General features: G+C 36.0%; 2 protein-coding genes and 1 long non-coding RNA gene across 3 annotated transcripts; all 3 read right to left on the bottom strand.

Moving 5' to 3' along the window:
- Positions 1-5,479: 5,479 nt before the first annotated feature.
- Positions 5,480-14,448, bottom strand: LOC309505975. Its single transcript, XR_014208606.1, has 3 exons — positions 13,279-14,448; positions 6,132-9,381; positions 5,480-6,101 (listed from the first exon to the last, which is right to left on the bottom strand). It is a non-coding gene; the product is annotated as an uncharacterized lncRNA (long non-coding RNA).
- A 3,927-nt stretch (positions 14,449-18,375) lies between these two features.
- Positions 18,376-20,950, bottom strand: arl4aa (ADP-ribosylation factor-like 4aa). Its single transcript, XM_082179474.1, has 2 exons — positions 20,824-20,950; positions 18,376-19,301 (listed from the first exon to the last, which is right to left on the bottom strand). Exon 2 carries the CDS (start codon positions 19,217-19,219, stop codon positions 18,611-18,613), a length of 609 nt encoding a protein of 202 aa, XP_082035600.1. The 5' UTR covers positions 19,220-19,301; positions 20,824-20,950; the 3' UTR covers positions 18,376-18,610.
- Positions 20,951-21,208: 258 nt separating this feature from the next.
- On the bottom strand, positions 21,209-23,019 carry cUnh7orf78 (chromosome Un C7orf78 homolog). Its single transcript, XM_082178833.1, has 5 exons — positions 22,928-23,019; positions 22,038-22,503; positions 21,843-21,927; positions 21,474-21,607; positions 21,209-21,382 (listed from the first exon to the last, which is right to left on the bottom strand). The coding sequence occupies exons 2-5, from the start codon at positions 22,464-22,466 to the stop codon at positions 21,302-21,304; spliced, it is 729 nt and encodes a 242-aa protein (XP_082034959.1). The 5' UTR covers positions 22,467-22,503; positions 22,928-23,019; the 3' UTR covers positions 21,209-21,301.
- Between the last annotated feature and the right edge of the window lie 1,558 nt (positions 23,020-24,577).

Genomic DNA, 24,577 nt, shown 5'->3' with positions numbered 1-24,577 from the left:
ATCAGATGAAGGTATCTCAGGAGACAGGAAGTGAAGCTAACATTGGATTCGGACGTGCCTTGATGCCTTTCTGCTTTGGATCCTCCGAAGACAGCATTTTTAAAGTCTGCGTGAACCGGAAGTTGAAAACGACTTTTCTTCAGTGCTGTGACGTATTTCCCAGTAAAACGGAATATTGAACAGAGGGCAGGGTTTTACTCTAGCGCTCTTCCTCTCCATCTCTCGCTCATTACAGACTAACGATTTGAAGGGAGTGGTTAAGCGTTTCCCAACCCAAGTCCTCAAACCTACGTCTTCAGAGAAGGGACGCCATTCCAGACCGGAAGTAACTTTTCAGACTTTGATTAAAGATTACGACGGCAAACAATTTTTTTCTGTGTTTTAACTTGCACGGATTAATTGTTCACCACAAGACTAGTAATATGCGCTAACAAAGTAAATAGGGTCAATTTTGATTTCAGTTGGACTTTAAGCTTTCGGACACAGCCAAAATAACACTATAAAATGCATAAACTACACAGTTGAGTACACAGTGCATAAGTACATAGTGTATAGGTGTATTAGTGTGTTGCAACTATTATTTTTTATTTACAGATTTGGTCGAGTTCAGCATACAAGTGATGGTGAGGGTCGGTGAGATGAAGCCTCTCGCATATCTTCCTTCCATTCAAAGCTGCAATAGGGCAAATAAAGACACATTTGTTATTTATACACAACGAATACACCAAGCCAACGTTTCCTAGAAAGCCAAGAAAAACGTAAGCGTCAGAGATAATGTTCACTTCTTAGGGCATTTTACACAATAGGCCTAACTTACGGCCTAACCTCGGTTCATTTCCAATGAAAGAAATCACGCGAATCGCGGCATGACTATAACGTGTCATTGATTAATTAGAGGCGTTTCTACTAACAATAAATCGAAAAAATGAAACCATGAAGCTCGTTAAAATAAGTTCACACCACCGAAATCGTGTGGCACTGGTTGGTACGAACCCGGCTCAAACCGCCATTCGAGACTAACCGGCTTATTTGCAGAGTTTATGTATAAAATGCCACTCGACTGTCTACATATGATCACAAAAGGCATTTTGAAAGCCTCTATTGCCAAATACAGACATGTTTCTTACCTCCACGCATCAAAGATATCTACCAATGATAAAAAGTTGAAGCACGAGGGAACTTGCAAGTTGCTCCTGAGAAAAATAACGGCTCACGAAGTGACGCAAGCAGCAAAGTGTTGGGAGTCGGTTGGACAGTGCGTTTTTTTTTGTTTTTGTTTTTTTAAACACATTTAACACAAGATAACACAAAACGTGTTAAAATAGTCACTCGAAAAATGTGTTAAAATGTAACATATCCTTTTTACCTGAACCTACCTGAAGAGGCGCCTTTATTAGAGCTCAGCATACAAACATAAGAAGCTGTTTGTACACACAGGTTACTGTTCCATCATTCAATCAGCATTTTCCTGTGGTTTTAGAGCAGGAAAAAAGATCCTTCCTGCCTAAAAAAAGATTAATATTAATATTACTACGATATCGTGTTCCAACTAATCTTAACCAGATAGCATTGCTAAGCCAAAATGCTAAGCTGTTAGCTTTCTTACCGAAGGCTAATTAAAAACACAGTAGGAAATGTTTAATTTGACCATTTTTACTTTGGTAATATGTGACATTAGCAAATAATGACTGCAATTAAAAGACAACAATTAACATTTTTATGATTAATAAGACTACAAGGCAAAACATGGGAATGCTAATGGAAAGCTCTGTCCAGGGAGCCATAGAAGAACCATTTTTGTTCCCCCAAAGAAATTGTCAGTGATGCATTCTTAAAAGAACCGTTTATAATATTTATATTTATATATTTATAACATAAAGAACCATTTTAACTGTGAAAAAAATAAATATATATATATATATTTTTTTGTTGTTGTTGTTGTTGTTGTTGTGTTGTAAATAAATCCAAACAATCAAAAAGCCATTATTTTTTAAATCTCCTCATTCTTTGTGCAAGGTTGCTCAGAATGATAGGGCCTGATAGCACCTTATAGGGCCATTAGGGGAGGGTCTTTGTCTTTCTCAGGTGTGAAATCCATAAATATTCAGGATGTGTTTATGCCTACTCGCATAAAGCTTTCTTACACAAAACACGTCTTACAAATTTTAAATCAATATTTTGTCTTATCTGAATGAGCATTCAGGATGATTTTCACATAAGTTTTGAAGCAAATATTATAGGCTACGTGATACAATTTTCAAAAGTTGTGTTTTTTTCACAAACCACGCATAAATGTCATTATCTCAAAACTACAAACTTTTACATACATGCTGCAGATATATTATTGTAGCAGAGTTTGTGCTAAATACAGTGTAATCAGACTTTAGCCATAAAAATGTCACAAGTAACAGAAATAAGCACAAATGTCAGAGCATGTCAGAACACCTCCAGGGCCAGAAAACACCTCAGATCCCCAGAAGGTTAAAGAACTTTCTGTGCAGGAAAGGTTCAAAGGATGTTAAAGGTTCTTCAAGGAACCATACATGCCAATAAAGAACGTATTTGCCCTTCAGGCCTAAAATTACAGTATGTAAAGAACTGAATTCAGTGAATTTGTTTGTAATCCAATGTGCCATGCTGTGAACAATGTGCTTGTGTACTTCTGTCTATCTCTGAGCCACAGCAAGAGCAAAGGAGGCCCGTGCCATAAACGTGCTCTTGCCTACTCACACGACTCCTTCGGCACGCACTCGTAGCCAAACTAAACACCCTGTTATCCTCAGCCAACACGTGTCAGTCGCCTCACCTGTAGATCAGCACTTCCATCCTACAAGTAAAAAAAAAAAGCACCACTTTGTCCCTCTCTGTCCCTTTCCCTTAAGGAGCGGTGCGTGAGTCAGATTAAATAATCATTGGGACCGGGGTGCGTTTCACCTTGGGGACATATTGTCCCCTGTCAGTGGAACCTTCGGGGACAGAAGGCGGCTCGGCGGGGGAGCGTGGTGGGGAGCGCTCCGCTCTGATGAAATGGAGCTGGCTTAATGAAGGCATGGCCCGTGGCTTCCGCAGCTCTGCCATATGCTTCGCCAAATGCAAATGGCCCCCCAATTCAAACAACTTTTTCATCTTGATCTATGCAAATGTGTTTATAAATACGGGCTTATAAATATGGCATTTCACGTTTTAAAGAGTGAACTAAAAACTTGAATACCCCCCCTCCCTCACCCAATGAAAATGGCCGACGGACGTGGGGCGGATTAATGGCGTCCCGGGGGATAATATGGACACGTGAGCGCATGTTCAAAAGAAATGACAATTCATTAATTACAGTTTACACAGAAACAATAGCTTGATATTTTTGTGGTACACTTAAATTTTTTGCTTTAATTTTAAGAAAATATTTATAAAAACCATAGAATAAAGGTTTAAAATCCATTCCTACAATTTAAAAACCTACCCCATACAATGTGACAACATGCCCCACTATTGTTGACAGGTTATTGTTTTTAAAGGGATAGTTCACCCTTTCTCACCCTCAAATTGTTCCAAACATGCATGAGTTTCTCTCTTCTCAAAAGAAGATATATTTAAAGAATGTTGGTAATCAAACAGTTGACGGCACCCATTGACTTCCATAGTAGGAAAAAAAGGTTACACTTTATTTTAAGGTGTCATTGTTACAGTGTAATTATATATTTAAGTACTGTGTAATATTCATTTAACTACATGTACTTACTAAAGAGATTGAGTAGGATTAGGATTTGGTTGAGGGTTAGTTTAATGTAATTATGCATAATTGACCGTTATTACTATGGTAAGTACATGTAACGTGTAACAAGGACACTGTAAAATAAAGTCTTACCAAAAAAAAACTTGCCTAGTGAGCCTACTATAGAAGTCGATGGGTGCCATCCACTGTCTGGTGACCAACATTCTTCAAAATATCTTCTTTTGTGTTCAACAGAAGAAAGAAACTCATACAGGTTTGGAACAACTTGAGGGTGAGTATAAGTGATGACATTTTTTATTTGTAGGTGAACCACCCCTTTAATGCGTCTTTTTTTCCTGGCCAACAATGATGGAAATGTTCAATAGCATTTTAGAACTTATACAGTAATTGACTTGAAAAATAAACCAAAGCAAAAGTGTGACAAGTAGCCTTGGTCTGACTCTGGCCTATTTAATTATCAAGTAGGCTAGCCTACCAACTTTTGCGTACAACTACAGCACTGAGCTCCAGTCCGGTGAGCGCGCAGTGCCTGTGCTTGTTCTGATGGAGTTATTGTAACCTACAGGATCACAGTGAGCTCATTAGCCCGTGTGCTCCGGCGCTAATTTGGGGGGTTACGAACTGGATGTTAATTAATCACAAGGCTGGCAGAAAGCGATGGCCTAGCGTGCGGCTGTGAGCGTGCATATTAAGCAGGCTCTGCCGCGCCGCGCGCCCGAACAAGTGTTGTTGTTTGTGCGGAGCGTGAGAGTGCGCGCGCTGCAAGCTGCGAAGTGTTATTTGTGTAAAGCCAGACAGAAAGAGTGAGAGTGGAAAACAAATTACAGGCTGAGATTATTTGCAAAGTTATCTCATGACATGTGGTCCTGTAATTAATTTAAAAGTTTTTGGTCACTATTCAGATTTGGTATCGGCCATAACGAATAGACAAATTATATCAAAACGCATTTTCTTTCAATAATAAGCATCAAACCAAGCATGCTCTTAGAAATATATATAGATACACACTCTACTTTTTGCTCGAGTATGGATTATGATGATGGACTACAATTATAGACTATAATTTCTTGTCAGTTGCCGTGACGCTTCTTTATACGAGACGCAATGGCGCCATCTAGAGAATTAAATCGTGAAGACGTATACAACCATAAATATTATTTCCTGCCTGGTTCATGCATCTATACTCAAAAAATATGATCATATTATTTTTGGCATTATTTCTCTGTTTGATATTTTTTTTAAAGATGTAAGAACAAGTCCTTAATAAATAAGGTTCAGCGCACAGTTGCAACAAACCATTTTATTTTAAGTTATGAAAACCCTCATTAATATTTGTAAGCCAGGGTATTATAACTAAGGGTTTTAATAACTTAAAGATGTTGTTGTTGTTGTTTTTTGCATCTGGACAGTTTGGTAGTGACATAATTAGTAGGCTAGTTCTTTATGAAGGGCAACCTATCTAGCCTAGCCTACTCAGAATTAAACAAAAAAGGAAAAAAACTATTGCTTATTTGACCATCTGATATTTGAGGAAGTTTTGTGTTGAGAGATTGATACTTGCAGCTTTCAAATGTATTTTTGCTCTTTGTATGCAATACATCTGCAGCGGGAATTAAAAAAAAATTTATAAATTAATTTCTACATTTTTTAATAAAAGTGGAGAACACAATATCAAAAATGATGAGGAATATACTGTTAATATTATTTAATGTTATTATAAGCTGGTCACAGTTTATTGTCAATGCACTATTAAGTCAGTCTCCAGTGATGCAAACAAATCAAACCACATTTAAATTGGAGGGGAAAAAAAGGAAAAATGTTATGGTCTTAGGAACTAAATGAAAAATAAAAGTGGCTTAATTGACAAGTATTCATCCCGCTGTATTTTGGCAACCTAAATTGGGTGAGGAAATCAATTATCAGGGGAAGTCACACTAAAGATGCTAACAAGGTACACTGGGTGTTCATTTCAAGATTCAGCAATGCTCAATTTATGACTGCACAGTAAATATAACAGTCTCAAAATTAAAACAGCAGTGGTTAGAAAGAGAAAGTTGGAGACGCTGTGGGGGAGAAGAAAAAAAATACAGGCTTCTTTAGAGAGCTAAAAGAAAGCCGCTGAAGCCATGTGGCAAAAGTGAAACCATTTGGAAGAAAACTGTGGTTTCATGAGACTAAAGTTGAGATCATTGGCTTGAAAGCAATTGTATTTGGCACAAACTAATTATAGCACAACACCACGGTAACACCATCCATGTTGTTAAACGTAGTGCTGCTGCATGTTGATTTTCAGGAGGAGAACCTGGAAAAGCTTGTTGCATCAAGATGACTATGGGCAAATCCTTGGGAACCTTTTGTATGACTTTTTATACTGTACACACACACACACACACACACACACACACACACACACACACGGATTTGCCTGTATCCGTCTTGATGATCTTGAGGAGGTGATGACGGCCTCATTTGGAGTTTTTTTTAATATATTTTTTTATGTTTTTACTCCCAAACAACAGGCCTTTTACAAACACACTTTCCATTTAAAAAATCTGCTTTATACTTTGTGCATTTTTTGCTGTTGAACGTGACAATATTCTGAAGTTCTAAATTTCGAAAAGTTCTAAACAATGACCTCGTCATCTCAATCTAACAGTCGTCTTTCTTTGAGGTCCCTTTTTTCATTTTTAAACCTATCATTTAAAAAAACAGATAGTAGTATGTATTTTTCCTTCCACCTGCAGTTTTCATCTGCTGCTTTAAAGGATTTTAAAGCAGTAAATAATTACGTTTACAGCAATTTGAAGAAAGCAATGACAACTTATCACCATTAGATGGCAATGCAGCTTTCTACAGCAACATATATTTGTGTTGTGGAAATGATTGTCTAATATCACCTATATGTGATTATTAGATTCAATTCTCTTATTTATAACATGTTACAGGAGAATAACAATTAAATACATTGGGAATAGTCCCATGAATGCAAGACCATGGCAGATAAAAAGTCTCAATGGAGACAAGATGAACAGATTTATATAAAAAAAAAAAAAAAGTGTGGTTGGTATAAATAAAGGTATTCCTATTAAAACTCCTACTTAAAAAGTACTCATTTGTGTATAGCTTACACGTGAAACTTGCCATTGTGCACTGCAAGTACTGTAAAATATACTGATTTATCTTTTTCTTTTGTCCAAGATCATTTATTATGATCTAAGTTTCTGTTGATTAAACCAATCTCCATTGTATTAACTACATTTTTTACATTTTAATTAACTTAGAATTTCAAGGCATCCAGGTTACTTACTTTAAAGCTACAATATGTAAAACATTTTCACCGCTAGGGGTCGCTAACCTCTTACAATAACAAAGGCGTATAGGTTGATGACACAGTGATAAGTGGAATGATGGGACTTGCTGTCATGCTGATGGATCTAATAATGTTTATGGATGAGTGAAAACATTCAAGTTTTTTAACATGACTGTGGTATGAAGCAGGTCGCGATTGCTAATTAGAGACAGATATCAGCACCACACGCGAGTCCCGTGAATGTAAAGGAATAAGGACATACCCGAACTACCCGCAAGTGCTGAATTACTACTCACACAGGGCAGTTTATTTGACGAATTAAAGGTGAACTAAGTAACTTTTTTACCTTAACCGAACAGCTTCGGAGTCATTGGAATAGTTATATATACGTCTTGCACCCCCCAAGCGCCTGTGAGCCGAAAAACCACCCTTGCAACTTTGAGCCGGCGGGCCGCCGGCCGCAGCGTCAGGAAGTATCGTGTGATATCAGGTCTCGTGATGTAACGAATTGCTTTACGGCAAAAAAATCCGCAAAAATTCTGTCATTATTGCGCTCCCTCGCGCTGTTCGAACTCGAATGAAGAAGACGTTTTAAAGAATGTCCCATCTGCTTTGATGTCGTTGATCTAGCCTCTGGTATCTGAGAGTCGCCAACGAGTTTTTCGACAGTATTGTCAAATATATATTCCGAAGCTGTAGGGGGAGCTCTATAGAGAAACCTGCGAGCAAAAAGCGAGAATACAGCGAAGAAATCCCGAAATTGCATAGCTCTGCTTTAAACTTGTGAGGTAACGCAGCGCTGTTTCACTTGGTCTAACAGTTACACTATCACAGTAAACAGCATTTGAGTGTTAAAAGTTATAATGTTATTCTATGTGCTAGTTTGTTTGCTATATTAGCAGTAAGCTAGATCAACATTATAGAATAACATACTGATCATATTCTAACATTTCATCATGTTGAGCTATATAACGTTGATTTGTTTTATGTACATTAGCTCACCTGTCTAATAAAGTACATGCAAGAGCAGCGTCTCTGTCAAGTCCAAGTTAGTCGCGGATGTGGAGATCTCGGCATCTCGAAAACGCCACGCTGATATTGATCCTCGTTTTAGTTCTCCTTTTGTCCCAAAGTCTGCTTGCCATGGTCCATAATGTTTGAACGAAACAACAACAGCGTGCCGCTAGATGTTACGCAGTTGTCCAGTCCACATATCGCCATGGTTACTATGGCAGTACAACCGGAAACCAGGGATAACGCGGATATTACGTCATCCGTGAACAGGGACGGGCACTTTTTAAAATTGTGAATTTCTCTGAATTTACTAATTCTTGGAAACATTTAGGATAATGGAAGTACACATTTGAAAAAATGTATAACACTGTGCAAGTGGTTTTTGGATATTTTGATACAAAATTCAGACATATTGTACCTTTAAGTCAAACCAACAATTAAAAGCTGCTTTGCACTGTGTAACTGTAAGGATTCTGAAATGTTGAAACGTTATATTATACAGTCATATACATATATATATATATATATATATATATATATACACACACCTCAATATACATCGACTATTTTGAGATTACAACTTAATGTTAAACTGGAATGAACTGTGTCCCTTGTGAAGATACTATATATATAATTTTTTCTTTTTACATTTAGCAGCTGCATACTAAAAATAAGCGACATACCATATTCTTGGTGGCGCAAGGGGTCACTTTTATCACAACATGTGGATACCTATAGTCTTTGGTGTATATTAGATTCAATTAAGAAGTTCTCTTAATCTTATTCACACGAGAATAACAATTAAATGTGTAATCTGGAATGGTCCTGAAAGCAAGACTAATGACAGACAAAAACACTATCTCAAGAGTACAGTGTGTTTTATAGAAAAGAGTCTTTTGAAAAACAAAAGTTAAAAGACAAAATCCTCTTCTCTGTGAGAAGGCTGTGACTGTGGGTTTAGCTGTAATGCAGCAATGATGCTGACAGTCTAATCAGCCAAATTAAGAGGCAAAAGAAGCAGAGAGATGTAATTATTATTAGCATATAGCATAATTGCTGTGCTGTAGGGACTCTGCAGTAACTTTAATCCCTGGAGGACGTCACAGTGCACTGTTGAGACTAGTGAACATGTTTGCCCACGCTCATGGTTTCAAAGCGCACAGCACTAATTATGTCCTGAACAAAATCAACATTTATTACACCAAAACTGCTCACTGTAAACAGGAGACTTGGGTCTCCAGGGGGTCTTTATCAGAGCTGAGGAAATGTGGTCGGTTATGTCTGGCTCCTGGTAAGGTGCTCGGCAATCAGGCTTTACACTGTCATTCTGCAGGAAAAAGAACGTATTTAATTGTACAGTAAATCTTTTGCATTGCTAGAGAACTTTTTAATGCCACGTCATCTATAAAATAAAGCTAGCTACATGTCAATATGCAGCTAGTGTCATGAATAACAAACATTCCACTGCATTCTGTGGGAAAGTTTAAGCAGAAGAGATCCCACTTCGGAAAATATATGGAATTCTTAGTGTCACAAAGTTATGCCATATGATAAACTGCTTAGGAGTTATGTGCTTACTGATATGAGAGAAACAAACCTAATCGTTATCACATGAAAATATATTTTTATGTACTTTTTATATATATATATATACATTTGTTAACATTTTTTGATGCATTAAGCATTGTGAACTAATAATAAACAAATTTTATAGCATTGGTTAATGTTTATTTATAAATATACCATTGCTAAGTGTTAGGTCATGTTTATAATGCAATTCATATTAATCTATACAACTTTAAATGTTAAAAATGCATTAGATTATGTAAAAAAAACCAAAAACATTAACCAATAATACATTTTTAGTTCATGGCTATTTATTATACTTAAAGCACTTAATTAATGCCATTCTGCATATTCTACATCCCTTAATCCTATACCCAATACCTAAACTTAAAGGAACACGCCGACTTTTTGGGACTTCAGCTTATTCACCGTATCCCCCAGAGTTAGATAAGTCCATACATACCCTTCTCATCTTCGTGCGTGCCGTAACTCTGTCTGACGCACCCAGTAGCAGTGCTTCGCCTTATGAGAATATAGTTCCCAGTATGTATACGGTTAGTAGATGGCTGTGTCTCATGTGACCTTATTATTTGTACACGCTGTGACTATACAAATCACAACATGTAAATAGGAAAATGTTGGCGTTATTTTGTCACTTATTGGGAGCAGTATGCTAGCTGGAGCCATTTACCTCCAGTCTTTGTGCTAAGCTAGGCTAGCGGTGGGTGCGTCAGACAGAGTTACGGCACGCACGGAGATGAGAACGGTATGAATGGACTTATCTAACTCAGGGGTTCCTTTAACAACTACCTTACTAACTATTAATAAGCAGTAATTAGGAGTTTACTGAGGCAAAAGTCATAGTTAATAGTTAGTTAATAATGAGAATTAAGCTTGATCAAAAATAATTTTCTTCCTCAGTATTTTTGTCTTGTTTCCCAAAACAAATATCTAAACATTCTTTAAGTCGACATGAAATCAGAATTGACCCTATTTACTTTGTTAGCGCATATTACTAGTCTAAGGGTGAACAATTAATCCGTGCAAGTTAATACACAGAAAAAAATGGTTTGCCTTGGTAATCTTTAATCAAAGTCTGAAAAGTTACTTCCGGTCTGAAATGGCGTCCCTTCTCTGATGACGTAGGCTTGACGGCTTGGGCTGAAAAACGCTTAACCACTCCCCTCAAACCGTTAGTCTGCTATGAGCAGAGATGGAGAGGAGGAGCACTAAAGTAAAACTCTACCCTCTGTTCAATATTCCGTTTCACTTGGAAATACGTCACAACACTGGAGAAAAGTCATTTGCAACTTCCGGTTCACGCGGACTTTAAATCAAGATACATTTACTTGATAAGTGTGTGTGTGTGTGTGTGTGTGTGTGTGTGTGTGTGTGTGTGTGTGTGTGTGTGTGTGTGTGTGTGACTAAAGAAAAATCTGCCAATGGGTAAGAATAATAAACTGAATTTAAAGGGAAAATGTATTTATTTTTCTTACCCCACTGACATTTTTATCAATTTTGATACATTTTCCTGCAATGTCATTTGACTTTTTTTTACTTAGATTTTTTTTTTCTTCTTTTAAGTGTTGATTAACAGCCTTATTGTAAAGTAAAGGATTACTTAAATCTGTCAAAGTTATACTATATGTTTAACTTATGTAGACATGTGAAAAGACATATACATTTATTTTGATAAAACAAGAAATGTGGTAGGTGTAAAGGCACTTCCTATCAAAACTCTAGTGCATCTAGTTTGTGCACATGAAACTTGACATAGTGCAGCGCAAATATTGTTGACTAATGATAAATAGCTTACAGAGTTTCTCATTTGTAACCTGCTTGGATAAAAGCATATAGTGTAAATTTCAGGATTCTTGGATATGTTGAAACAATATGGCCTTACATACATAAAAAGCTGAATTTGTTAACATTTTTTAAATAATCCTAAACTCCATTCTTTTTGAATATTTTGAGTCGAGATGAACTTAATGTTAAACTGGAATGAACTGTTTCCCTTTTATTTTTTACATTAGCAGCTGCATCCTCTCCAGTAAGGGGAAAGTAAACTGCAGGCACTGTGGGGCATCTGACAGAACATCATGTCAGAAGTCTCTTTCCCTTAATTGTATCAGAGTGTGTGAGTGTGTGCATGTGTGCGGCGCTAATCAAGTCATGTTCACCACGTGTAACATCCTCAAAGGAAATGAGTCACTGGTAATGAAGACCTGTTAACATGGCAGGATGTTGCAGAAACGGAGGATCAGAGCCATTACGCAAAGCTTGACTGATAGGGATGTTTTCCCCCTTTTTGTTTGTCATTTAGAAAATAGCTTTAAAAATTGTGTTATGACTAGATGTTTGTGGTCACTGTTATTTTGATGTTCATGCGTCTCACACTGCATACCGTGAGAGTGTTAGACTTGAAAATATGCATTTGTACCTACATGGGGTGCAAACTACTGTCAATAAAGATTTTAAAAACTTTATATCAAAACTTTATATTTACATTCCTTCATTTAGCGAATTATTTTATACAAAGCAACTTACACTCTTAGGGAAAAAAAGGTTCAATGGGGCTCTATATAGAACCCGGGTTCTTGACACAATTTTAAAGAACCCTTTATGCCAAAAACTTTCACTTTCATTTTTAATTGGCTATTAAAAAAAAAAAAAAATTCTCGAAATTAAGTGTTTACAAGCTGTTTAATTAATAATATTACATTTAAATTAAAAATGAATTAAAACTATATCCATAAAATTATTCAATGATGGGAACATATATAGAACCCTATATGAGGCACTGTCTTGCCCTTTAAGGTTCAACAGAATCTGTTGAAAAGACTGTACAAACACAGGACATGACAACTAAAATATTGTGTAGTGAGAAACTCTCCCATTAAAGAAAACTAAAGAGAAAACCTGATTATACAAGTAATTTCTTTCATTAGTAAAATTAATTAAATATTTACATTTATTAGTATTATTATTACAACTGTGCATATGTGGGTGTGTGTGTGTATGTATATATATATTAGGGGTGTAACGTTACACTGAACTATATGTGTGTGGGTATGGTATGTGTGTATCAGTTATTAAATTTAGGAGCTGCACAACTAATTTAGTTGTACATTAAATGTCCAGTGACAATAAATCACTATAGAATATAAAAGCAATATATTCTATTATCAATAATACATTGTAATCAGGATCATACAATCAATCTGTGCCAAAGGAAAATAAATCGATTAAGATGTGTTGCATCAAGTGAAATATTATTTTTTATTGAATATTAATTATTGATGAAAGAGAATTATTGCCTAACTAATCTAATATTCTTAATCACATATATAGGCCCTTGATAAGCAAAAGCGTTCTCATGAGACATATGAAGCCAAAAAATGTACTTCCTTTAGTGTTATCAAGAGACCAAATGAGAATGAGAACTGGAAGTCATGCAGTCAATGATTATTTACAAGATAGATCATTTGCAAGTGATATGCATGGAGTCTTTATTTACACAGCCCATGTGACCAAATTGCAAAGATTAGGATTTCCTCCCTGTAACTAGGCAGTTTCAGATAACTTGCCCCAAAGTGCTGATGCAATTTAATATTCTGATGTGATATTGAAGCTTTGAATCCAGATAAGGTGAACTGACCTTAGAACGGCGTTTAGGGGAACTGTGCATCCGACAGAGCAAGATTCCTGTTACCCATGTGATCGCTGTTTATTCTTCACTGAGAGAGTTGCTGATAACACAGTGTTGTTTGGGACACCTCTGATTTCCTCAGAAGGAAGCACCTGTACCCTGTGGAAAAAAAGTTTTGCCACAACACACAGAAAAATCACAACAGTGCCCGCGTCATGCGTCCCCCTGAGGACTCTTGGATTTTGCTTGCACAGGCGAACGAGCTCAAGTAACTCGCAGCTCCAGAGGCGAGAACAGCAGTCTGGAAAAGACCTGCAAACAGCTGCGGTTTAGAAAGTGACAGAGAAAACATTAGTGTTCTCCAACAGAGTGGTCTAGTTAGAAGGTAAACATGACACACTTTAACAATAGTATAACAAACAAAGATACATTAGCCTACACATCGACAATAGGAGTTCCTGTAGCTTATGAAGACATGTTAAGTATTACAAACTCTAAGCAGACAAGACCTGTGTTATGATTCAATACAGGTATTCAAATTGTATGATAAAGCTACATTACTTACTCAAAAAAGAAAATTCATTCATACTCAACCACGTCCTTCCAAACTGTTTCTCTTCCGTTAAACACAAAAGATGAATTTCTGAAGAAAATCTGCTCTTTTTCTATATTTCCATAAAATGAAAGTGAAAGGGAAAACTGTGAAACTCCAAAACTGATAGTAAAGATATGTATGTTACAAAACATTTCTATTTCTAGATCTCTATTCATTAAAGAATCCTGATTTTTTATTTTTTTATCGTGGTTTACACAACAATATTAAGCAGCAGGCTATTTAAACATAAATGTTTCTTGAGCAGCAAAGCATCATATCAGAATGATTTCTGAAGGATCATGTGACACTGAAGACTGGAGTAATGATGCTGAAAATTCAGCTTTGATCACAGGAATAAATTACATTTTAACATATATTAAAACTAGGGCTGGGAAAAAGTTAATCGCGATTAATCGCATCCAAAATAAAAGTTTGTGTTTGCATAATATATGTGTGTGTACTGTGTATAATTATTTTGTATATATAAATACACACATATGCATGTATATATTTAAGATTTTTATTTATTTATATATAAATTATTTATATTTATATATAATATAAATTATGTATAAATGTATATACAGTATATATATGCAAATATTTCTAAAATAAATACATGCATATGTGTGTGTATTTATATATACAAAATAATTATACACAATTTTATTTTAATTGCGATTAACTTTTTCCCAGCCCTAATTAAAACTAAAAACAGTTGTTTTACCTTATAATAATATTTCACAGTATTACTGTTTTTACTGTATTTTTTATAAAAAAAATGCAGCCTTGATGAACATAAGACACTTCTTTCAAAAACATAAAAATATTTTACTGATCACAAACTTTTAAATATCTCTATCTATCTATCTATCTATCTATCTATCTATCTATCTATCTATCTATCTATCTATCTATCTATCTATCTATCTATCTATCTATCTATCTATCTATCTATCTATCTATATGTATTATTCTCATTTTGAATTCACCTGGTGTTCCACAAAGAAAATGAGTAAACATGGGATATAATCTCATTCATGACATTCCTTTGATTGTGATCTCGGGTGAAAAAAATATACAGGCATCCAAAACCCTTTGATGCAATGCATACTGTACCTGTAGACCTTTTTTTAACACCATGTTGTGTGAAAAATTATGTTGTTGTCTGGAAAGCTGATTGTGTATGTTTCAGCATGTTTCTACATGCATGCTGACTCACTCTTAAAATGAATTTCTTTTGCAATATTGTTAAATACTTGGTATTGCTGAGATCTGTAGAGACCTGTCTATCGAGTCGTTAACAGTCAACAGAAGAAAAATATCCACTTCTTAGTGCAACTGTACTTTTAAAATTGCCACATTGCTGGGGAAAAAAGGCTATATGCACATCTGTTTTCCATGGCAAAAGTCCTGAAGTCATTTATCTGATAACTCGCTTTTTTTAAACTAAACTTCCTGACTTCTCCTGAACTAAAGGTTCAAAAATTGCATTTTAAGAGACTGTCACTTATCAGCTAAACTAACTTTAGCAAAGCATTCTACATAAACAGCAAGGAGGAATAGGGTGGGGGAACTCGCACTACAAAAAAAAAAAAAAAAGCACATTCCTCTGAAGAACAAAACTAGTCTGACTTGACTGAGTTGTTCTTTTAGTCACATGAGGTGCTTTTTGCTTTAGCTCTTTCCCTGACATGCACTATAGCGCAACACTTTCCTCATATTACAGCTTTAATTACTCAGTTAAATTCTTTTCAGCAATTACCTGGCAGAACAGATTAAATAACTCACAATAATCATCTATTGTTATTATTTAGAAACACTTTCTGCACAAAGACAAATGCAGCACTATGTAAACTAGTATTGTACAGAAAAAGCTTCCATTGTGACAATGTAAATACTGTAAATCACACTATCAATACACTTACTGAGCGAGATGGACATGAAGAGATTGGACTTGAAATGCTTATACCATATCTTTTTCATACTGTAAGTTGTTATAAGTTCTCTTCTGAAGCCATATGATAGATAAAGGTATTATTTACTGAAGAACACTGAATTCATTTATTCAACTTTTGAATTGTTAAAAAAAAGCAATAATATACAGTAACTTGAAACCCCTAAATTAACAAGATGTTTATTCTGATTTTACCAATTTTCACAGGTCTGGAAATCGCTATTTTAAATAAAAATATCCAGGTTTTCATGACCGTGGGAACGCAGATACTAATGTTTCTTTAAGACAAGCACCAGCTAGTTCTCAATTCAGTCATTTATTGCTGAGACTGGATCAAACATGGCTAGACTAACAAGCATCAGGATGAATACAGACCTTGTGACAACTAAAGCCATAAGGATTAAATGCAATCAGTATTTACCACGCTAAACAAGATTAAGATCTTTGTGGTGATCACATTATCTGTGGCAGCACACTGATATAAACCAGACACTTGCGATTACAGAACATGATGTTTGCTTAGCTCTAAAAGACCAAAACATTACTTATTTAGCCCATAAAGTCTTTTAATCTCATGATGTTTGTCAGAACGAACACTTGTTCTAATAAGAGCGCAGCACCCTTTTGAACCCACTGAGAATTATTTTTCAGACAAAAGGACAGGGAAAACAGCTACTAGACCCCCCATCTACCCCGAGCTCATCCTTCAAGCTGGAATGAGATGAGAGCAGAGCTGAACAAAAGCAGCCTGCCAACACACTGTCATCAGATACAGACGGGGGAGTGAAGGGGGGCCTGCGTGGAGAGCCAGGTCGCTACACCTCTCGCTTTCCCACAAAATCTCATAGACTGCACTGCAGGGTTTCTGAGATTAACTGAACACAAGCGCACAGTTTTCCTTGAAACAATGTCTAAAACTGCTTTGACAAGTGAAAGTCCCCTACAATTGTTTAAAAGCAACAAGCATTTTATATTTCTAGAAAAGCACCATTATAACAAAAGACTCCCTTTCTCTGTTACGCTCTATTCTTTTACAAGCAGTCACATGGTAATCTACTCTATAGAAAAGTTTGCAGAAAAATAGGTCTGCACAATGTACTAAGGGCTAGATAACAAAGTATAAAAATGTATCAATGTCATTGCTTTAGATACAAAATAAATCCACTGGCATTTATGAGCTACTGTTCAAAATGTGTTCAAGTATTTGGACACGTTGTGGTTGTCAAACGTTAGTACAACTACCCCTGTGTAAATATTACCTTACCTAACTATACACAAAATATATAGTTGGTTCCGAGAGCCTGTAAACATCTAAGTGCAGATGTCATTTGGTTTGATATTTTATCTGACGCAATAAAATTCATAAGTTTGGTCGAAGTGAACAAAAGTGTTTTGGGGCCACTAACAGCGTGATACTCTGACCTGCAGTTCAGTATCAGTCTAGCGAAAGTATGGGAAAGAAAACTGCACTGCAGATTTTTTTCCAGTCTGTCACCATCCCAGCTCGGCATTACTGACATCAATGGAATGGGGGGAAGAGTCCCAGTCGCTCTGGATTTATGAGGCAGAACTGGAATTTAGGGATGCATGTGACACACAGCAGGCAAATCCTATAAATCCCCATCTAGTTAGGCTATTTCTGATGCCTGCAAAGGGGGATGCATCACAGATAAAGGGTCATTTCTAATCTGATAACAACAGATAGAGCGGCCCAAGGTCTTGTAATGTACGATGCATTCCACTCTCACCTTAGTGTTACTGAATCAAAGAAGAATGTGGTGGTGCAAGGCTCCAAGTACTCATGCTTTTTAAAGGGATGAGTTAAAGGGATAGTTCACTTAAAAATACCAATTCTGTCATTTACTCACCATCATGTCGTTCCAAACCTGAATGACTTTCTTTCTGCCATGAAACACAAAAGGAGAAATTATGAAAGACCATGGAATTATAAACAGGGACAGACGTTTTCGTGCTTTAAAAGTGACACAAAAGCACCATGAAGGTATCATAAAAGCTCTCCATATAACTGCTGTTCATTATAGGTTTTCTAAAGCCATACAATGCACCAATATTAAAATTCTGGCCCATAGGAGCCAAAACCAATAAATGGTCAATATTGAAATTCTTTACCATTGTATAAATAATAATTAAAATAAAATCAATTTAGACATCACATTATAATGAAGCCGTATGAAAAGTGGATATTAATTTTGAGATTTGTTGAATATTATATTTAACAGTGTTATAAAGATTAACTTTAAGTGAGCATAATATAATGTAAAAGAATAAAGGAAGAGCATGCACAAATAACTATCTCACCGGTTAATTTATATGGTACAGATATATTGTGCATCCCTACATACAATAGCTTTGTGTGAGGAACAGACTGAAATTTAAGTCATTATTCAGTAAAAAAACTGAAGTAAAAACATAAGTTTCATTGTTAGGCAAGCTATTCCTCTACCATGATAGTATAAGGAAAAATTATCTGAACCTAAAATGACTTGGCAGACATTAAAGTCTCAGTGTGTGCAAGTATTACAACATGTGACAATTTAGAATAGACATAGAAAGCCCTTTTATTGCAAATACACATTCTAAATAAAACCAACAACTTGAATCATCCTTCAGTGTGATTATTTAAAAAAAAAAACTTTATATTAAGTTTATATATTTCTAAATGATAGTAAACAACAAGAAAGTAAACAACTAAAGTGCATGTTGGTTTTGACACATAAAAATGACAGTTCACAACTATTGTTCTTTTCCCACCCATTTATATAATACATTTATGGTCTATTTTTCTGTTTTTGCAGTTTGAGCATCTTTCTTCGTTTTAGGATCATGTCATGAAGTTTTTCGAGTCCTTCTTTGAGACCATCACCAATGATGGCGCAGGTGGGCTGCAGGTGCCATGGCGTAGAGGGTCCCAGTTCTTTGAGCGTCAGCATGGTCTCTATCTGGGACGGTGACAGAGCCCGTCTCAAGTCCTGCTTGTTTGCAATAATCAGCACAGGCACTCCTTGATTTTCAGAGGAGCGGGCGATTTTGTAAAGCTCCGTCTTAGCCTCTTCCATCCTCTCCGAGTCCAGAGAGTCCACAACAAACATGATGCCATCCGCGCCTCGTGTATAGGACTTCCAGAGAGGACGCAGTTTCTCATGGCCGCCGACGTCCCAAAAGTGGAACGTCACTGTCCGTGAGTCCCCGACAGCTAATCGGACTTTCTCTGCATTGAAACCTTTGGTGGGGACGGTGTTGACAAACTCATTGAACTGCAGACGGTACAGCACTGTTGTTTTGCCAGCTGAGTCCAGACCCAGAATAGAGATGTGAAGAGAATTACAGAACGGAAGACTGGAAAGAAAGTTGGGTTGCTCTGATATTCCGTTCCCCATTTCCCTCAGGAGTGTGAGAACAACAGGAGTTTAGGATGATGTTCCATAGGTCCAAAATCCCAGTTGCACATCCAATGCGTGCCTAAAAGGTCATACATAGGCACATGGTGGTTTTTAAATGGTGATTGAATGATCAAATACAATTTGGATAATGACAATTATTTGTGTGGATCTGTTTTAAATACTGTCCCACTTTATCTTTACATGTCAAACAAAGTGAGATTTTCAGGTAAAGTGGGTTACTTATTCCGTAAAAATATTCTGCTGCATGATCCTAAATCATTATACTGTTATGAGCCTTCATAGACCATATCAAACAATGGTTTCAACGTAGTTGGTCCAAACAGATCTAAAGACTGGACTACCAGCTGGTAAGGGTTAAACTAACATGGTAGACCTTGCTCAAGCTGGTTAGTGCTGCTAAACCACTTTACACAACTAAATAACCAATATTAATGTTCCAAACACCACTGTGACCACCTTAAAGGGATAGTTATTACTTACTCACCCTCAAATAGTTCCAAACCTGTATGAGTTTCTTTCTTCTGTTGAACTAAAAGAAGATATTTTGAAGAATGTTGGTAACCAGTCAGTGACGGTAGGCATTGACTTCCATAGTAGGAAAGAAAATCCTATGAAATCAATGGATGCCGTCAACTGACTGGTTACCAACATTCTTCAATATATCTTCTTTTTTGTTCAATAGAAGAAAGAAACTCATACAGGTTTGGAACTATTTGAGGGTGAGTAAGTGATGACAATTTTTTTATTTTTGGGTGAACTATTCCTTTAGGCTTATATGACATGGCTTTTTGTAGAAATGCAATTCACTTTTCATTGACTTCTATCCCACATTATCTGACATAAAAGGTTAAAAGCAGTGCCTAAATAAATATGTACATTAAAATTACATTAAATGTTATATTTATATATTTACAGAACATTTAGGATAGTACAGTATCATAAACTCAAAGTCTATATAAAAATACATATCAATACTGCATTACGACAAAAATCTCGCACATTTCATACATACTAGTACTTCGTCATACAGTAGTTTAACGTTACCTAACTAAAGTTAGTACAAATTTCGAGAAGGAGCATTTCATTAATGTAAAAATTATATTAATATGAACATGGGTGTGTTGTAAACCCACAAGATCTCAGTACGCAATGTAATTAACTCATGACGCAATATTGTTTCCTAGAAACTGATAAATAGGGTGGTCCAACAATGAACAAGCGCGATAAGAGAGTTCTGCTGAGCACGTAGTTTCTTTGGAAGTCACTCCACCTGTCGAATCGAAACTTTTCTCAATGCAACTAAAGCCCACGTAGACGTCGTATTTATCCATCCTAAACAGTAACTACACTCGTATATTCTGCAAATATTACCTCAATCGAAGTGACAGCAGCTTTGGAGAAAATGTGTGGATGTTTAAAACGCATGAACCGCAGCTCGCGCCTGGGGCCAGTAACGTTATAATGAATTAATCATGACGCGCAGACAAAATGAGCTTTTATAGAAAATAAAGATGAGTCTGGATCCATTGTCTTTAGTTAAAAGTTGTAAAACTAAACTCACAGTCGTCCATTCAACTTACCGTTCAGACTTCATACTTCATTGATTAACGCCCTAGTAGTAGCTCTGCTCTGCGTGCTGCTGACTGACTGAACGCAGCGCGCGCTTGCACTCACGCGCACACGCAGCAGCTCATTTGTTTACCTTTAAAATGATTGGTCAACGCAAACGGAGGTCATGCGCCCATAATGAATACAAAGAGAAAAATGAGAAAGCTGCAACTATTAAGTGTTTATAGTTAAAATTTCTAATACTATAAAAACTTATATAAAGACATTTAATAATATTAAAACAAAATGTAATTAACATCTCGTTTGTAACATTTTATCTTTATTTATATTAATGCAGTGCTTACATTTATTTTGTTATTTGCAATATCATTTTTTTTTTTGTAGTTTATAAAAAAAAAAAGAAACAGAAAGTGTGTAATAAACATCATTAACGTGACTGAATAAACAGTAGACAAAACAGCAACCTTCTTTCTTTCTCTTGAAACAGATTCATTTCCTCCAGGAGTTGGTCAACTTTTCTTCAATTCGGTCCATTAAGGCACTATATACACCTCTTCTGCGTCGATATCTCTGTAACACAGAGAGTAAAATGTTTCCAAAAAAAGTTCATAAATCTGTTCGGCTAATTGGTAGAATATATGGGTGTTTTCTACATGCTCACTGTATAAGATGCAGATTTTGGAGGCCATGGCATCTTTGGTAGTATGAGCCTTGGGTCCCATTTAAGCTCTGCCGGTTTGAAAGTGTCCATTTTGTCTCTGTGAGAAGGGTTCAGGTCAGGATGGCTGCCAGTGACTGTTGAGACATTGAAATAAAATGCAATGCTTATCAGTAATGCATGTTGGGTCACTGGGTGGTTTCAAAGACCTTTGTTCTATACAGTGGTTTTTATTGCATAAGTACAAGATAGCTTGTGCAAACACAAGGGCAATAATATGCAACACAATTTATACCAACCCAGTGTTCAATGTTGAAAAAAAAATCATATTTCTCTCTGTTCAGTCATGATGTCTTAATGAAAATAATACACCTGCTTTTAGGCATTGAGACTTTAAGAACAAGCAGTCTGGATCCTTTTCTATAGAAGTCACCATGTCTGGCATTCCCTCAGCACACTGCAATCGGATAAGGAGTGTTTATTATAAAGACTGTCATCTAGTGTTGATAAAGTGCAGTGCAGATAATGGTGGCAATCATCTTTTTACTGTAAAAAAAAAAAACTTACAGGTCTGAAGTTGTGAGGTTTTGGATCTTTGTAAGGCCCGACAGGATTCGTCCCTGCTCTCACAAACAGCAGTTTTGTCTCTAGTGAGTCTGGTGGTTTGTAGAGTGTGATAAATGATTGTTCTTTGTGTCGAGGTAATACGGAAGTACCATCCTTAATCTTTTCCAAAACAAAAGATTTTTGTTCCACACTATCATTTGATTTAACCAGGTGAATGTTTTTGCTCTTGATCCGTGGCAAGCCCACAGATCTGTAGAGTTTTGGGGTGAAGTCAGGAGCTTTCATGTTCCATGGATCAGGGGGAACTGGGTGTGGCGGGATGAGTCCACAACTCCGGCTTGAGATCAAGTTTTGACTCACAGAAAAGAGCAGCTTTCTTCTGAGGTCAACAGACGTGGTAGTAGTATCCAAAGGCTCAGGAAGATTCATTGTGAATCAGCCACATCCTTATGTTCAGAGCAATGATCTGAGACCAAACATGTACTTTATAATGAATAAAACGGTTACTTTTTTTTAGTGCACCAACAATTTCATGAATTTCATTGAATCTTATCAGGTAAATGCCAGTATATATGCAAAACCAGAAGCAAGATGATGACTTGGGTGATAGAAATGTAATTATATACTGTATAAAAAAAGCCACAAACTTTGTTACTGTAATGTTAATAAGACATTAAATAATGTAAAAACCAAACTAAGTTTAACTAAATAAATGCATAAATAAATGCAAAAGTAAATAAATTAATGCGTGGATGGATGGATGGACGAACAGATAGATAGATAGATGGACAGACAGACAGATAAATACATATTCATACATAGGAGCAAGAACTATTTCTATCAACCTGACATTTTAAAGGAAATAATTCTTAAAATCAAGGTCAACTTACAGCAGAGTGGCTGTCATTCAGCCATGACTAAGTAGACAGTGAAGAGTTCGAATTGCTGTGCTTGATAAAAAAAAATTAAGCCAGCTCAGCATGGAGCACTGGATACAACAAAAAGAGGTTGCCAGGCAGCAAGAGTTTCAAGTTCTCATTCAGAGACTGCATGTGGACAGAGCACAGAGGGGACATTGTTGAGGAAACAAAGAAACGCCTTAGCAACCATCAAACTATTAATTAAAGCCACTTTGAGTATGATAGACTTCGTGAAACATATTATTGCTATGAGTTATATCTTATGAATAAATAATAATTAATTCAATCATAATGTGTACATGGTGGAACTTTGTTTTTTTTAGGTTTATATTTATTCTTTTACATTTTTTTCGTAATTGCAATAAATTGCAAATGTTCATATTTGATCTCTTTCATGTTCATTTTGGCTTTTTGACCTAAATTACTCCAATTTCATTAGTGTTAAATGTTTTGGACGTTGCTTTTGTGTTTTGCGGTAAGTTGAATCAAAAGTTCAAATTGTACTTTCAAATCAAAACCAGCAGAGGGTAGCAGTCAACTCATTTAAAGATAGAGGAGAGGTTGGGATGGGTAATAGATGAAGAAAACAGAGGACGCTAAGATATTGTAAATACATAAGAGCATATAAAAATTTTATTAACAGACCAACCACTAGAAAAAGGATTCTAAAAGATTAAGTGCGTAAAAGTCTTCAGTAAACCGTGCCATTAGAGTGGAAGGGTATTGACTTGACCTTGACTATAATTTCTACTCCATATGAGCTTTACATGAACGTTTCAGGCCAGAAGAAAAAAGGTATACAGAGCTTGAATCAGTGGGTCAAAGGGCACAGCTGGGTTTTACAAGGGTTATGTTTTTTAAGAGCAGAAGCTCCTAACACAAACTGTCTATTGCACATAGAACAAGTCATATGTCCAGCTGGTAGGACAGCTATAGGTTGGTCAACCCTTTAGCTGAGATGCGGCAAGAACCTGTTAAACAATGGAAATGAGCATCTTAGCTTAAGAGCATGTGGGGCATGTGACCTCAGAACCCTTGTAAAAGTTCAGACAAATCTATCATTCACACTCCTGTTAGTTCTGTCACAAACAAAGTACAAATCATCATTTGACAGGTGATCAGATGGACTATTCGTTTTTTTCTTTAAGGAATAGTTCACTCAAAAAGGAAAACTTACAAAAGAATCTTTACATTTGTTTTTTTTTTTTTTAAAGAATCTTTACACTCTTTCTGCTATAAAAATGGAGCATACAAATATCCTTAAAGTAGTCCAGCTCATATGCTATATTTCACGTCTTCCGATACCATAAGACAATTATATGCAATTTTGGAGTATGATCATTACATATAAAGATTCTTCAAAGATTCTCCTTATAAAAAATAGCAGCATACAGGTTTAGAATAACTTGAAAGTGAGTAAAATAATGTCAGAATTCTACTATCCCTTTAAAGCATCTACTTTCATGTTACCAACACTTTAGTTCAATTTTATACATTTGCAGCTTTTAGACTTTGTGTTATTTTGATTGCTAATCACACCTTTGGGTCATGGAAAAGTCTTTTGATTGTTTAACAATCTGCTTTTCTCATTAGGTGTGACAGCTGTTACGCTGCATTAAC

The sequence above is a fragment of the Leuciscus leuciscus genome (assembly GCF_965113295.1).
Source record: "Leuciscus leuciscus genome assembly, chromosome: 9".
In the NCBI taxonomy this organism is placed as follows: domain Eukaryota; kingdom Metazoa; phylum Chordata; class Actinopteri; order Cypriniformes; family Leuciscidae; genus Leuciscus; species Leuciscus leuciscus.
The sequence above is the reverse complement of the archived record's forward strand: the minus strand, read 5'-3'. Positions and strand labels throughout refer to the sequence as shown.

Excerpts from the sequence above, each read along its gene's own strand:
- cUnh7orf78 (XM_082178833.1), bottom strand. The coding sequence starts at position 22,466 with ATGAATCTTCCTGAGCCTTTGGATACTACTACCACGTCTGTTGACCTC. Across the intron at positions 21,608-21,842 it reads GTCTCAATGCCTAAAAGCAG|TCACTGGCAGCCATCCTGAC; the intron begins GTGTATTATTTT and ends ATGTCTCAACAG. Across the intron at positions 21,383-21,473 it reads CAAAATCTGCATCTTATACA|AGATATCGACGCAGAAGAGG; the intron begins GTGAGCATGTAG and ends TCTGTGTTACAG.
- arl4aa (XM_082179474.1), bottom strand. The coding sequence starts at position 19,219 with ATGGGGAACGGAATATCAGAGCAACCCAACTTTCTTTCCAGTCTTCCG.